At 31.5% G+C, this 15,694-nt stretch overlaps 1 protein-coding gene across 1 annotated transcript; it reads right to left on the bottom strand.

Moving 5' to 3' along the window:
- Positions 1-4,298: 4,298 nt before the first annotated feature.
- On the bottom strand, positions 4,299-11,775 carry LOC115961624 (metal transporter Nramp5-like). The gene is made up of 13 exons (XM_031080568.1): positions 11,608-11,775; positions 11,396-11,474; positions 11,266-11,306; positions 10,391-10,469; positions 10,071-10,175; positions 9,796-9,905; positions 6,898-7,079; positions 6,709-6,778; positions 6,002-6,175; positions 5,688-5,792; positions 5,438-5,569; positions 5,217-5,312; positions 4,299-4,640 (listed from the first exon to the last, which is right to left on the bottom strand). The coding sequence occupies exons 1-13, from the start codon at positions 11,773-11,775 to the stop codon at positions 4,299-4,301; spliced, it is 1,683 nt and encodes a 560-aa protein (XP_030936428.1).
- Between the last annotated feature and the right edge of the window lie 3,919 nt (positions 11,776-15,694).

Below are 15,694 nucleotides of genomic sequence, written 5' to 3'. Positions count from 1 at the left end.
AACTTCCCTTAATAAAGGTTTTAGGAACATAAAACACCAAAAATGTAATAAATAAATAAAACAATTCTTAAAAAAAATTAAGTTTTAAGAGGAGGATCACAAACTATAGCCTAACTAACCATTTCAACCACCCCCCCCCCCCCAAAAAAAAATCATTTTTAGACAATTTAGACTAACTGAATGTTTGAGGGACCAAATTTAAAATATTCATTTAAATATAATTATTATAAAAATAATAATTTTGGGAGAGAAAAGAGGGGTGGAGTCAGGGCTAGACACTATCTCCCTTTGGTCTCAATGTGAGTTCGTCTCTAACCTCAAAAAGGTATGCGTTGTCAACTTTATACAATTTCTTTTGGTTTATGTAGAAAATCATTTCTTGTCATTTTGGTTTCCTTCCCTTGTTTATGTTGTGGATGGGTGTGTATTTGTGTTTTATTTTCTTATTGGTAATCTACACATGCACTTGATGGAACTCAAGACCTTACCTCCATCCCATTATTATGGGAGAAGAAAGTGTTGATAGATTAACTCCATGCATATGCATAGACATACTTAAAAGATATATATTAAGATGCATAGTATAATTCCCACATATATAATTTAAATATTATTGATAGTCATTCCTTTTTTTTTTAACTCTTTAAAAAATATTGAAAAAATATTATTAGGTAGAAAATTTAAATTGTCCATTTTTTAATTTTTTTTAATGTTCATTAATTCTAAACTCTTTAGTTTTTGTACACAATAACTCATTTGGATGGATATTTATGATGTGGTCCCACATTTAAATCCAAAATTAAAAAAATAAAACTCTCTAAAAATAAATAATTTAGGACACATAGCGCAAAATTGAACTTTAATTGTAGAATCCAATTGAATTTTCTCTAAGCTTTGCCTCTTTCTCTCTTTATATATATATATATATATATATATATATATTGGTAAGCTATTCAATAGGTTTTGAATATGAAAGCTCGAAATGTATGAAAAACACAAGAGCTTATTTAGACCCCCAAAATCAAATTACGACTTGATTGATTTTACACTAACTTAATACTAAGTGCGGAATAGTGTAAACGCAAGCAAACAAGCAAGAGAGCTACTCTAAATCATATTTAAAGCAACACAGCAGTAAAATGAAATGAACAAGAGTAGGAAAGAGAGATGTAAACACAGATAACACCGAGACGTGTTATCAAAGAGGAAATCGAAGAACTCGGCGAAAAACCTCTCTGTTGCCCTCCAAGCGGTAATTGATAGACTAGACAATCAGTTGGGATACATAGGTAAGTAAGAGACCCTCCAAACCTAATCTACCCTCTGTATCTAAGCCCTCCAAGCTCCTACTCCAACAAGGTTTCTCGGAACCGTGCCTTGTCTAGCTCTCCGGATCCCGCAACAAGCTCCATGTTGCATCTGCCATCCTTGGCTTCTTCCAATGTTTCCCAGCAGCACCAAAACCTCACTAGACACTCTCAAAAGGTGTGGTAAGTGTTTGGGCTTTTGACCTCTCAATGGTATGGAAATGGAGAGATAGGAGATGAGGAAATTTTACAAACAAATGTGTAGAGAATCATTGGATGAACAATTTCTAACTCTCAAGTGTTTTAGTTAGGGTTTTCTCTCTGAAGCTTTCATTTACATTTGTGGGTAATGTGGGTATAAATAGTGTAGGCACAGAAAGTATGTATCAGACTGGATAGGCTGGAAGAACAGAATGTCTTGCGGGTGTCTCATGGGAAGGCCTTACCCGCAAGATACTCGCAAGACACAGCTATCTCCATCTGGCCTGACTCTTCGCATTCCAGTCATGTGCAAGGCACATGCTTCCTTTCGTGGGATGCTTAGTCGCAATATACCCGCGAAAACTCTTCAGTCTTCAATAGCTTGAGTCTTCACACTCTCTCTTACTATCACACAACCCTTACAATAAATTCCCACAACAAATACAAGGGTACAAAAGATTGAATAAAATTACAATCAAATTTGGCACGGAATAAAAGCCAACAAAATACATATTTGTAGATCACAACTTTACAGAATACATAATAACCTCACCCTCCATCTCATTGTGGTTGGAGAAAGAAGTATTGATTGAATAATAGTTGATTTACATGTGTTTATCTGCATATTAACCTACATTTGCATTTGCATACAAGTATACAAGTTTTATTACCAAAATCTTTAACTTAATGGGAATTTCCAACTCAAAAATTTTTTAGTATACACACTTTACTACAACTTGAACATATGTCAATCGGTGATTGGATTACATTTTTCATCAAGTATCAAGTACCTATGGTGTGGTTCCATGTGTAAGTGATATAATCAAATCATAAGTTGACATGTACAAATTGTGATAAAGTGTGTGGTCCTAGACTAATTCTTCAGTAAACAAAAATTAACGACTCTTTTTTCACACTTATTTAGTTCGCCAGCTATCATTGGTTTAATTTGAACTCACCACTGACAGCAGTTTTTAAATTATCACTAACAATTTGTCACATCTGGAGACGTCAAATTCTTTTTGTCTCTAGACTTTCTCCTAATTATTTCCAACTCGCCATGAACAACTCAAAGTTGTTCAAACCTTTTAAAGGTTAGAGGTATATTTTCATCTAAAAGTATGAACTTAAGTAAGTTACAGTACTTTAAATTTGTGTCATGAGTAGTACTTCTTTGATAGAAAATGAAATGCATTTTATTTAACTTTTCATCTCATCAAAACTTTGTATTCATATCAAAATATTAATTCACTCTCATATGTTAATGGGAGTAATTGTACTTAAATTCATGTATTAATCTATAGGAAATGCACTAATTATTCATGTAAAATGAGTTTATATAAGAAACAATTTATTTAGAATATGACATTACTTCTTAAGTCTATTTAGTTGTTTTAACAATAATTGAAACTAAAAAAGTAACGAAAGGAAAAAGAAAATTTCATATGCATGAATGCACCCAAGAAATACATTGACATTTGTCAAGGATGATTTTCAAATAGGCAAAAATGAAGAAAAGAGCCCAAAAATCCCTTTGGGTTCTTAGAAAATGAATGCAGTGAATCCCTTTGTCACCTCGATTACAAGTTTGACATTCATGCTCCAACTTGAGGAGAGGGTTGGGAGACAGAATATTCGGATTAGTATTGGGATTTCACCAACTAACAAACCAAATATTTCCTTTTCAAATTTTGTTGACTAACTTGTTGAAATCAAATCTCTAGAATTTCTCTCATTTTTTCTCCTCATTCTCCCATATCACAAGGAGACTTAAGTTTATCAATGATTTATCATGAGACCAAATAGCTATTATGAAAAAAAGTTGAATTTCGTTAAAGGAAAACTAAAAGGTGTTGGATATATTAAGACAATTTAATTTTTGTGATAAAGTAAAAGGAATAACATACAGAAATATAAGCAATAACACAAATAAATGTGATAAACAAAAACAATAAATAGATACTGTATATATAAGAAGAAATACGCAAATAATTAAAAACTCACAGATCAAATGTTTGGAGGATGAATGATTCAGATCAAGTCTTGTGTTTGACACATTCTCCTTAAAGCAAATTTCGCCCCTCAAACAATCTTGGGTGCTTTGAGACTCACGGATGTCTGTCTCCCAGAATAAAATGATCTACAGCACAAAGAAGAAGCACACTATGTTCGTACTCTGCGAACTACTCTATGTCTTTTTCTCTCTCTTTGACTCAAATGAATGGAGAAAATTATTTTCTCTTTGAGAGAGGGTTTTTTTTTTTTGTTTTCAAAAAGTCAGTTTTCATGAATGAGGGACTATAAATTTATATACATTAGTAAATAGACACACTGTTCAAAATAAAAACTATTGTGCACAGACTGACTGACTCAAAAAATAAAATTATAAAAATTACTATTTGGACAAGAGGGCCCAGTCCACATATGCCACAGCCCAACCCAATGTCTGGCCCATGAGCATAGAAACTCATATATTATCTCTTTACTTTTCTATGTGGGACTCAGAATTTTCATCACTTTTAATAACATTTTCAAGTGAACAAATTAAACATCAATTTCTTATTCACTCAATACTATTTTTCCAACAAAAGGTTCAACATAAACTTATAACTGAACAATGGAAACTACAATAGATGGTTCAAAATTACATACAATCTCCATAGGAGGAAAGCCTTAGATGAACTCGAAGAAAGTTGAAGTCACATTTAACTTGGAGCTCCCTACCACTAAAGATATACCTTGGCTTGGCTGCTGTTGAATTTGATCAAGAAAAAAAAAAAAAAAAACTCTTCACTTTGGTAGTGGGATATCAGCCAAATTCTCTCTGTAAGGAATGTGATCCAACTCGCCCACCTCACAAGAATTGCCTAGCCCGTGTTCCATGTTGTTTTGGGCTACTGGGTGGTCATGCTTTACAGGCACAACAAATGTTACAACAGTGTCTTTTCGGATGGTAAGATAGATGATTGCTAAGATGTAGACAAGCATTAAGGGAAACACTAGGAGCCCAACGAACACATTTGCAACCTTTGGTAAATTGTTGTGAATTAGCCAATCCACAAAGCCTGTGCTCAGGTAGTAGATGTTGATGCCAATGATTCCGATGCCTAGGATCCATGAGATCACAATAACCTACAAGCATAATTGTCTGACGCTTAGTTAATAAAAGGATGTTTGTCTTACTCTTTCTTTCTTCTTGTCTGTGTGCGTAATAGAAGCAAGAATGAGGTTTTTTTTTTTTTTAATGCTTTGCTTGCTTTGGCCATCTAATTTGATAAATTATGTTTTTCAATTAAATTCAATCATGTGACTGCATTGGTCAATAAGTTATATAATTAAATTTAATTGTCGTTAAAAGAAATTCTTTATATTTATGCTATACTTAGCAATGTAGTTATATGATTGAATTTAATTGACAAATCTAAGATAAAGTATCTAAAAAAACTATATCTAAATTTTATACATATGAATGCATATGTAGTAATATGATTAAATTTAATAAACGAGTCTAAGATAAAAGTATCTAAAAAGACTTTTTTTTTTTTTTTTTGCTAAACAAAAATACTATATCTAAATCTTATACATATGAATTGCATTTATGAGCATCATAAATTCAGCCAATCACCTTAATCAAGACCCACTATAATGGTTGTACCTCATTTAAAAGCAAAAATAGAAAAAGAAAAAGAAGTACAAAAAACAACTTACATATATTGAATTCTTGTGTGGTCCCATCTTTGTGGCACTGCTACTAAATTTAAGGAGGGGGATTAGAGCAAATGGAAGCTCAAATGAAAGTATCATCTGCAAAGCAAAACCCATTAAATTTTTATCCTATGATTGAATATAGGTATAACCGTTAAAAAAAAAAAAAAGATTAAAAAAGAAGAAGAAGAAGAAGAAGAAGACATAGTTCTCAAGTTACAAACCGATGCGATGATGATAAGTCGGGCTGCACCATTAGATCCTCCAATAATGGAAACAATAAGACTAGGTGTAATGGCAATGCACCTTGTCATTAGGTTTCTAATCCATTTTTTCATCTTAAGATCCAAGAAACCCTATAAAAGCCACACCATCCTTAAATTAATTAAAATTTAATCCCAATTAATTAGGGTAGCTTCACATGATATAAACATATATGTTTGTGCGTGCATGTTATATATTTGATTTCAAGACCTGCATGATGAATTGCCCTGCATAAGTGCCTGTGATGGTGGAGCTTTGCCCTGAGGCTAGTAATGCAATGGCATAAATGGTTGAGCTTGACCGACCCAATACACTCTACACACAAAAATCAATAAAATTAAAAAAAAAAAAAAAATTATGTTAGACCTTGTGCATAAACATTCTAAATACATTTAAATTGATAGACTATCATTTGTCCCAAAATCTTAAATTAAAAAAAAAAATTGTTGAATTTAATTATTTAACCATTATTCTTATATAAAATAATTTCATATATATATATATATATATACACACAATTGAACCTTGAGAAGGAAAGAGGCTGAGTTGAGGTTAAGATCACTGCATTGATTTGCAGTCTCATTTGAGATATTATTGGCTGAGCAAACGGTGCCCGATACAGAGACAATTGCAACATTGATTAGAAATGCAACAAACAATGCGAATCCGCTCTCTATTAGGAAATATCGACATGCATCCTGTGATATAACACAACAAGGCAAACACAAGCATTTTGACACATTAGCAAAAAGCAATTGTTTTGGAAAATAAAGAAAGCATTTATCTCTCCTATGCAATTTAATAAATTAAACTAGTTTTACCATCTACAATTATGACAATTTCTGGAGTCTGGAGCTCACTAGTATATAATTTGTTCTTTGATTAAATTACAAATTATATCTTCTAGTTTTTCTAAAATTTAATTCAATCTTGTTATACTTTTGAAATATTTATACTAGTAAAAAAATTTATTCTTTGATTCAATGTAGTCTTTCCATCTAATTCCGTCAGGCAGTGTTGTTAGATGACTTAAAAATGATGTCGTTTTAGAAATTAAAAATACCAAAATTACATTATTTTGGGACACGTAACTAGCAACCATCTTAATGAAAGGACTACATTGAAAACAAATGGATGTTATAGGTGTGAATTGAATAAATTATAAGTTGTAATATTAAATTGAATTTTGAATAAAATTAGAAGGAGCAATTTGTAAGCACTAGATTCTTACATTAATGCCATGGACAGAATTTGGTATTTTTCTGGATAGCACAAGAGCCGAGTGGAGAAAGAGATTGTGCCTATTGGTCAAAAGAAATGGAATGCACAATATGGTATAACACAAATTAACGATTAGAAGGAAGAAAATAAATAGTTAAGAAATAATGAAGGATATTTAATGAAGCAGTAAATTACATACGGCATGACAAGGGCACCCAAAAGTGCTATGGCATCCCCGGTGGCTCCTTGGCCACTGAGCTTGGGTACAAACATTCCCTTTAGCACAGCAACCGCTGGAGGCTTTACATAACCCATTTCTCCAAAGAAACATGCAGCCATTACGAAGACCAGTATTGTTATCAGCAATTCCAGCTTCCTAACCTGCTAATCAAAAATGTTTTAACAAGAATTAAAACTATAGTGGAAAACGGGAAAGAACATGAATTCAATTTTTTGAACTCCAAGGAGTAGCACTACGGTTGAGACCATGACTCTTTGCAAATAAAAATCTTCTATTCCACTCAATGGCAGCTCAAGGCCTAGGCTTAAGGCCCCAATTTTGTAATGGTTTTATTACATTATAAAAAAATGACCTGTCCCTTTTTTTTGTTTTAGAGCTTAAAATTATAAAGTAATGTTAGGATATTGCAAATTTTACTGCTTAGAACTTACAAAATGTTGTGTCACTAATTACCAAAAAAAAATTCTAGCATTCATTTATAAGGTGGTTAAAACTCATTAATCACATTCATTATTACATCAATTTGTGTGTTGTATGTGGTAAAATCAATAGTATCTTTAGACTTTAGTAATTTCCAAAATTACTGCATACCTTTGGTAAGATGGTCAATCCATAAATATCAGTGCTTGTGGAATGTGGGGATGTAAGAGCAGGAGTTCAAGTCTCCAGAAGAGAGTTTCACATACATACACACTTAGATTAGACTAGAGTAGAATTTCTATATTGTATTAAAAAAAAGGTAATTTCCAAAATTGTATAATAAAAAGTAGTTTAAACAATAGAAAAAGGATTGTGCAAGATTTTTCTCACTTCAAAAAAAGGTCTAGAAAAATTATACCAATAGAAACTCAACCCAATTGAAAACTATAAACTTTTTTTTGGGGGAGGGGGGGGGGGGGGGGGGGGGAAGGTAATGTTTTAAGGCTTTAATTTTTGTAAGCTAATATCCTATACAATAGATTGCCAACATTACCCACCTAAGATTATAAAAACAAACAAACATTACCCACATAATCTCTCATATGGCCACACATCAAATAATCTCAATCTCTTTCTTAACGTCAAAATCAAAATTTATTATGATGCGTTGCTTTATCTATGATAAAGTAAACCTCATTTTTAAAAAGCTATATTTTTATTTAAAATTTTATACTTTAACAATGCATTGCCTTATCTAAGATAAATTATCTCAATTATATCAAGTCAACTTTGATTCATAATGTTTCACTTTATACTTTACCAAGCATATATGTCATTTTTTTGATTCTTTTTTTGGCACATATTATGCATGTTAGAGATTATGCATATATTTGCTTGAAGTCAGGGTGATCTAAGCATTTATTTGTTTCTCATAATTATAAAAACTAGCTTATAACCCCATACACATGCATGGATACACATAAAGATATAAAATAAAATGCATAATATAATTCCTATATATATAATTTAAATACTATTAATAGTCATTTTTATATTTTTTTTAACTCTTTAAAAAATTTTGTAAGGATATTATTAGGTATAAAATGTAAATTATCCATATATATATATATATATTAAATTATTGTGAAGCACTTTTTTTTTTCGATTCATTTATTCTAAACACTTTGATTTTTATACTTAATAACTCACTTTGATGAATATTTATGATGTGGTCCCACATTTGATTATAAAATTAAGAAATAAAAATATTTAAAAATAAATCATTTAAGACACATGGCACAAAATTGGAACTCTAATTTGAAATTCTAATTTAAGTTTCTTTCAACTTCATCTATTATTATATATATAAATTTGGTTTGCCGAAAACAAAGAAAAGAATATGCTAAGATTTATATTCTTACGTGTCACAAAATAAGAAATCATTTTCAACAGATCAATTAATGTACTAATTTACTTGTTTGACTTAGACAGCAAGAATCACGGAGCAGCAAATTCAAAAGACACAAGGCATTATCCATGCAATAAAAATTAAAAAAAAAAAAATTACTTAGTCTTAAACAATGATGCAATCCTCCACACAAAGTGGAAAAAAAATAAAGTAAAAACTAAAGTCAAACAAACACTTAAAATGCATACATTATTAATGACTAATTCACAACTTGGTAAATAAATATGCTTCATTCGAGTCAAATAACGTGAAAATTCTTTTGACTAGTAGTACTTGATAGCAACAGAGGAAGTACTATCGTTAGGATTAAAAATCAATATCACTGTGAAGGGATTCAAAATTTTAGAGGGGCATTATGCATCAATGATTAAATGTTTAAAGGGATAAGAATTGAGTAGAGTGCTTTTGTGCAGTAAACTAGTTGTGATATAGATTCATATCTCAATAAATCTAATGCACAAAAACACTGAACCAAGTCATTTTCCTGTTAAAAGAGGGTTCCAAAAACTGTACTACTTGCAAACTATGTAAGAAAGCCTAACTATATGTCACACAACGTACGTAGTTTCTTTTTTTTCTTTCTTATTTTTAATTATTTGAGTTGGTGGGGTGAATAGATTTTTTTTTTTTTTTTTTTTTTTTTTTTTTTTTTTTTTTTTTTTGTGGCTGAATGCCGCAAGTGGACAGTTGTGAATAAAAATATCATACACATTTCTTAAATAATTAAAGGACCAAAAAAAACGTATGTAGTAGTTGATAGTTGGCCATAAAAATATTAGACTCAATTAAAAATAAAATAATAATTAACGGCTAGCGAAAAATGTACGTAGATAATTGATAGTTGGCATAAAAATATCACACAAAGTACGTGGATATATAGTTGAGCATAAAAATTAAACACCCAATTAAATTTCTTAATAAATAATTAATGGAGCAGAAAATTTTAAATAGATAATAAAATAAATTACCCCGTATCTCTGTAGGCCAAGAAGTAAGAGAGTACTTAAACCAGTAATGAGAACTCCAGTCCAGATTGGGATGTGGAATAGTATATTTAGTGCAAAAGCTGTTCCAATCACTGCCACAAATTGGAAAAATTGAAAATTTTTATTCTTCCTTAATTTGAATATGATCAAGGAGACATGGATGAGAGGATAATTCAAGAATGATGAGGCTAGTGCATGCATCAACATAATATGGTAATGATATCATTTGTCTTTGTAAGTCAATTTTATTGGTTTACCTTCGGGTATGTCAGCAGCTATTACTGCAACCTCTGCTAGCAACCATAGGCAATACTTCACATATTTTGGGTACTCAGCCTTACATAATTCTGAAAGGTGTTTTCCTGTGGCAATACGTAAACAAATACTTATCTTGATTAGTTACTACAAGAAGAATCATTAAAAAAATAAATAAATAAATAAAAGTTACTACTAAAGAAGAGGAAAAGTCAGCAGTACTGCTGTCTTTTCTTCTTTATCTATAAGAAGAAAAAAATTGAGGCCGAAACTATAGTAACGTCTATATTTTGGCCTAGAATTTGTTTGCTCTGCATCTTACCGGTGCTTACACCAAGATTTGCAGCTAGCGATTGAATTATGAGCGCAAAGATCAACCCAATAAGTATCACCCACAGTAGCTGAAAATAGCAAATAGCACAACCATGCTTAATATTTCTCTCGTAAACCAATTTCTAATTATTTGGGCCATTCATGTTCGATTCAGTTTCTCCAAAAAAAAAAAACGTTTGATTCAGTATATTTTAGGTCCTTAAGTTTTGGGTTATTTACATTTTGATGCTTTACGTTTCAAAATTTTTATTTCGATCCTGTATGTTTGATTCAGATTTTTACTTGCCCCTTTACTTTTCAAAAATTTCATCCAAAAAAAAAAAAAAAAAACAAAAAACAAAAACCTGAAGAGGCCAATACGAAAATTGAATCCAATATGAAATGTCAAAGTGAAATATTTAAAATTAAAATGGTCAAAATGAAAATAATTACAAACTTTAAGAGTCAAAAGTGTACTTTATTCTCTAAAAAAAATTATTAATACTCTTTATTAACTTTTCATTGCAAAAAAAGACTTTACATTCTTATAAGGGAAATACTTAAGGCATTGGTTTAAAAGCTATTTTTAAAAATATTTTATTAAAAAATGATAAAACAATAAATATTATTGAAAGCTTTTTATATTTCTTATAAAAGTAATGTCAAAACTTTTTTATTATAGTTTATTAACAATTGTTCTAAGTGCATCCATTAACATGACCATTTTTATAATTAAAATAAAAGTATTCCCTTAGTAAAAGTAATCTTTTAGGAAATGTTTCAAAATAAACCTATAATATATCTACACTTTTGTTAAAGGCTGACTTTCTCTCTTCATAATTTTCGTGAAATAGCTAGTTCCATCTTTTTTTCTATTTGATTTACCTCAAATCTGTGATTTGCTCCAGCCTGCAGATCAGTTTCCACTGCAACATGGTAAAAATGATATTACTTTCTCAAACACACACACATGCACAGAAACACAGAGATAGGGACGAGACAAAAAGAGACTCACAATTGCCTGGGTCAAGATAAGCTAAGGAGACAAGGAATCCAGGGCCTACATATGATAAGAACTTTCTCCACCCAGGTTTCTAGAACATCAATCATATATACTTAAATGTTGATTCTAACAAGATAATCTATCCAAACATATAGAACAAAGAAATTTAAAGATAGAAAATGCATAGCTAAGAAAGAAAGAGAAGAGGGTTATATGGGAAAAACCTTAGAGTCCTCATCATGATGATCAAACTGTTTATGATCAGGACTATCAGTGATATTGGAGGGTGGGGTTCCCTCTAGATTAAGGGTAGCTATACGTTTGCTCCCTCCACCCCATGACGATGATGATGGTACAACATTACTTACTTGCTGCAGTTCTTGGCTTCTCATTCTTTTTATCTCTCTCTTTCTCTCTCTCTCTCGACTTTGATTACCTACTGCATGTGAAAGTTTCAAATGGAGCTCCTTATTTATAGCGCAATGTGGCATGAACCAAGCAATATGTTTGGTATTGAGGACAGCATAGCAGTCACTCTACACTAACTCCAAATTGTCTCCATCCTCACCGCCAAATATGGACATGTCACTTTCTACTTTCTTCTTTCTTCTTTTTTCTTTTCTTTTTCTCTTTTTTATTTTTATTTTTAATTCTCGGTAGAGAAATAAAATTTTCACTTCCTTTCTTCTTGATGAGGTCTACTATTTAAGAATAAACAAAACAAAAAGATATTCTAAGAATGATGTTTCTACTCCTTGGCTAATATGTTCCTCTTTTGCATTCTATATTTGGAAGAACTCTCTCTGAGTTTTCTTTTCTTTCCTTTTTGGCAAAGATATACCTAACCCTGTATCATCCATTTGATCAAGACAAATGAACAGGTAGATTAGCCCTTTTTTTTCATAACATGACACGCTTTTGCTCATGTCCGCTTATAAATTGTCTCAATGTAACTTGGTTGAGATGGGGTGGGCTTCTCATCACAATTTCTGCTCATTGAATTTCAAAACAAGGGTGTCAAAGAAAACCCATGAAAAATAGGATCTCCAAAGTTTAACCTTTAAAATTTTTTTTTTTTTGGTCAAGTGGTAAAAACATTGCACGTTTTTATATTACAATTTGCATGCTATTGGCTTGGCGGTGGTGGTTAGTAGTGATGACAATGATAGCATGAATAATAAACGGTGGTGGTGAAGAGGTGGATGGTAATAGTGGCAATATAGTGGTAGCAACATCGGTGATAATAGTGTAAAATAAATAGGAATGATATTAAAATAATAATATTAGTTGACTTTGCACGCTGAAGAATATATCCCTCTTATCAAACCAATAAACGGAAAAAAAAAATTTATCATAATTTTCTAATTATAATTTGAACATACCCACTATTATTTGGTTACACTCACACAACAAATAGGTACAAAAATTTTCACTATCTCAAGAGAGCTTTATACTAAGACAATGGTTTCAAGTGCCAAATTTCTCAATTAACTTTGACTTTGCATTCCAATTACATTTGGACCCAGGTTTTGAATTTTGCTTAGGGGGCCGTCTCAGATTGACTACTAGAACAAAATATTTTAGTATCAATGCACCGTTTCGAGATTACACACTATATATATATATATATATATATATTACTTATTTCTATTATAAGTTAGATGATTTATATTAATTGATCTAATTTAATGTTTTTAAAAAATTCTTTATAAAGAGTGATGAGATTAGTTACTTAAAAAATTAGGCTAAAATACAAATTGATCTTGTAGTAGCCTTAGTTCCCTTATTGCATAAATCTCCAATCTGTGACTAACTCCTTTACATAGATCTCAATATGTAACTAACTTCACAACAATTCTTTAATTGTTGTAGATGATTTGCAACAGCTTCACATAGAAATACCAATAAGATCTTCAATGTTGGTGCTAGAGAATTTGCTTGGTTACAGAATCCAAAGGTGTACAAGAAACACAGTAAGAACTTTTCTTCTGTAGGAGGAGACTAGAGTTTCAAAAAGAAAACCTTATAAAGCTTTCTAGGGTTAGGGTTTTCTTTCTCCACCTCCCTATTTAAATAAGAGCTTAATGGACCTTTTAAATAGGCTCTCCTATTCCAATTAGGTTTACACAAATCTTGAGCTTTCCTAGTCCTTTAAGGATTATGCAAATCCATAAACAAATAGCCTTTAGGAATCAAAACATTGAAGGCTATATTAGAAATCTCACAAGGTTGATAGATTGAGAGGTATTGAGATAGGAATCGAGCTTTAATAAATCTCGATAGATCAACAGGTATCGAGGAGGTATCGGGACTTGCAGATTTAGCTTTTCTTGAGCAATTTTTGAGTAATCTTCACGTTTTTAATGTAACCACTTGTAATGATCGTCTTGAACCTACTTGAATTTACCCAAATACAAGTAAAGTTCGTTTTGTCATAAAATATGTCAATTACATAAAAATATGAACCAAACTAGAATAAATTACTCCTCTTATTAGTTTAACCTTTGGATAACATCAACATCAAGAGTTTAGGCTATGATATTTAGCATGAAAGGGAGACAACCATGTTATTATACTTCGTGCCAGTTTGGGAGGTACTTATAAGCTACATTAAAAAAAAAAAAAAAACACTATTTGTAGGTCCTACATAAGTTACCTACTTATTTTTTTACTTTTAATTTTTTTTTTTACTATTTGCGGATCCAACATAAATCATCTATTTATTATTTAACTTTTACCTTTTTTTTTTTTTTTTTTTTTTTTTTTTTTTTTTTTTTTTTAAAGAGTTTGCAACCTACAATGTTTGTTTCTAATAATTGTGTTCTTTATCATTAAATCAAGACAAATCGATTTTTGGTATAGGCGAGAATTAAATCCCAAATCTCTTATTCAATTATCAAAGATTTTATCAAATAAGATAATTGGAACCCACTAACTTTTACCTTTTATTTATAGTACTTTCCACAAAAACTAGATAAATTGTTCTTAAACATAGACTATCATTCCCTTTATGTCATTGTGCTTAATAAGGTTTGGCCATGTACTCTAACGTGCAAAATTACGGTAGGTCTAACTAATCCATTTCCTTAATTTTAGAAAAAAGTTAATTGAAAAAAAAAAAAAAAACATAAACTAAATTAGAGGGGAATGACATCATCCCCTCCCCCATGCCTAAAGAACAAAATTAATCCCCACCCACCAATACCTTAGCTTGATACTGATTACTGAGAGATGGGGGGAGAAAGAGGGACAAAGAGAGAGAAAGAGAGATCAAAAGGGGCAAGAGAGACTGAGAGGGTGAAAGAGTGAGAAGAGGGACTGAGAGGGAAAAGAGAGATAGAGAGACTAGTGTTTACGGTGGCTTGGTCTAGGGATACTCAATGGCTCTGCTCTGGTCTAGGAGGTGTACTTGGCAGCGCCGCTCCAATAGGTGTACTCAGCAGCTATGAAATCGTTTGGGTAAGTTAAGCTAGATTTTCAGTTTCTGTTCTTGTGGGTATTAGCTTAATTGTGGGAGCATTTCTTATTTTCAAGCACATATTCTAAGAAACATTTTTCTCTCTTAAAATGATTCTGACATAACCCACTTTATTATATGTCTTAGATTAGTGAGCCATTGATTACTATCAGTAATTCAAACATAACCCATTCTAGTTGTGGTACCTAGGTTAGATCTCCTTAACTCCGCATAGTAGCATCTTACCTTGGTGTATTGCTTACCAAAATCCTATCTTAGCATGTCTCTAGCAATTTCTCTAGCTCTATATGCCTTGGACAAAGCAAGCTATACTTGTACATCCCTCACCACCATAGCTAACGATTCTTTAGCTGTGTAGTCAATATTAGCTTGAAATTGGTCAACATACTTTTCTACCATCCAATTTGCAGAAACCTGCTTGCTATAGAAAGACCTACTACATGTATGAGTATCATATATGCACTAATTCTAAATTTTCCATCCTTATCAATACCTTCAGACACCTTCCAAGGAAGACCTTCAACACTTTTATACCTCACTCTAGACTTCTCATTTTTGGACGTAAGCTTGCACAAACTCTTTGAATTGCTTGTTGTCCCTAAAGTTCATCCCCAACACAAATTCAAGTTCCTTTAAGTATTCATACTTGAATTCAAGTAATTTTTTTATCTTTTGCTCACCATTAGAACTGTTAGGAGAATGCAACTAGTCTAAGGATGCATAGTCAGATCCACTTGATATTTCATCCAATGGCCAATTAAAAAGAGTTGGAACTAGATCTAGGTGTAATAATGACTGGTTTGCAATACTAGGTGGGTGTGACAATGTATGGT

This window comes from Quercus lobata, chromosome 9 (assembly GCF_001633185.2).
Source record: "Quercus lobata isolate SW786 chromosome 9, ValleyOak3.0 Primary Assembly, whole genome shotgun sequence".
NCBI lineage: Eukaryota > Viridiplantae > Streptophyta > Magnoliopsida > Fagales > Fagaceae > Quercus > Quercus lobata.
This window is presented reverse-complemented; position numbering and strand designations above follow the sequence as displayed.

Bases quoted from the DNA above. Each gene is read 5' to 3' on its own strand.
- LOC115961624 (XM_031080568.1), bottom strand. From the start codon at position 11,775: ATGAGAAGCCAAGAACTGCAGCAAGTAAGTAATGTTGTACCATCATCA. The intron at 9,906-10,070 runs GTAAACCAATAA...AATTTGTGGCAG, and splicing joins AGCTGCTGACATACCCGAAG to TGATTGGAACAGCTTTTGCA. The intron at 4,641-5,216 runs GTAAGTTGTTTT...TTATGCTTGTAG, and splicing joins CACACAAGAATTCAATATAT to GTTATTGTGATCTCATGGAT.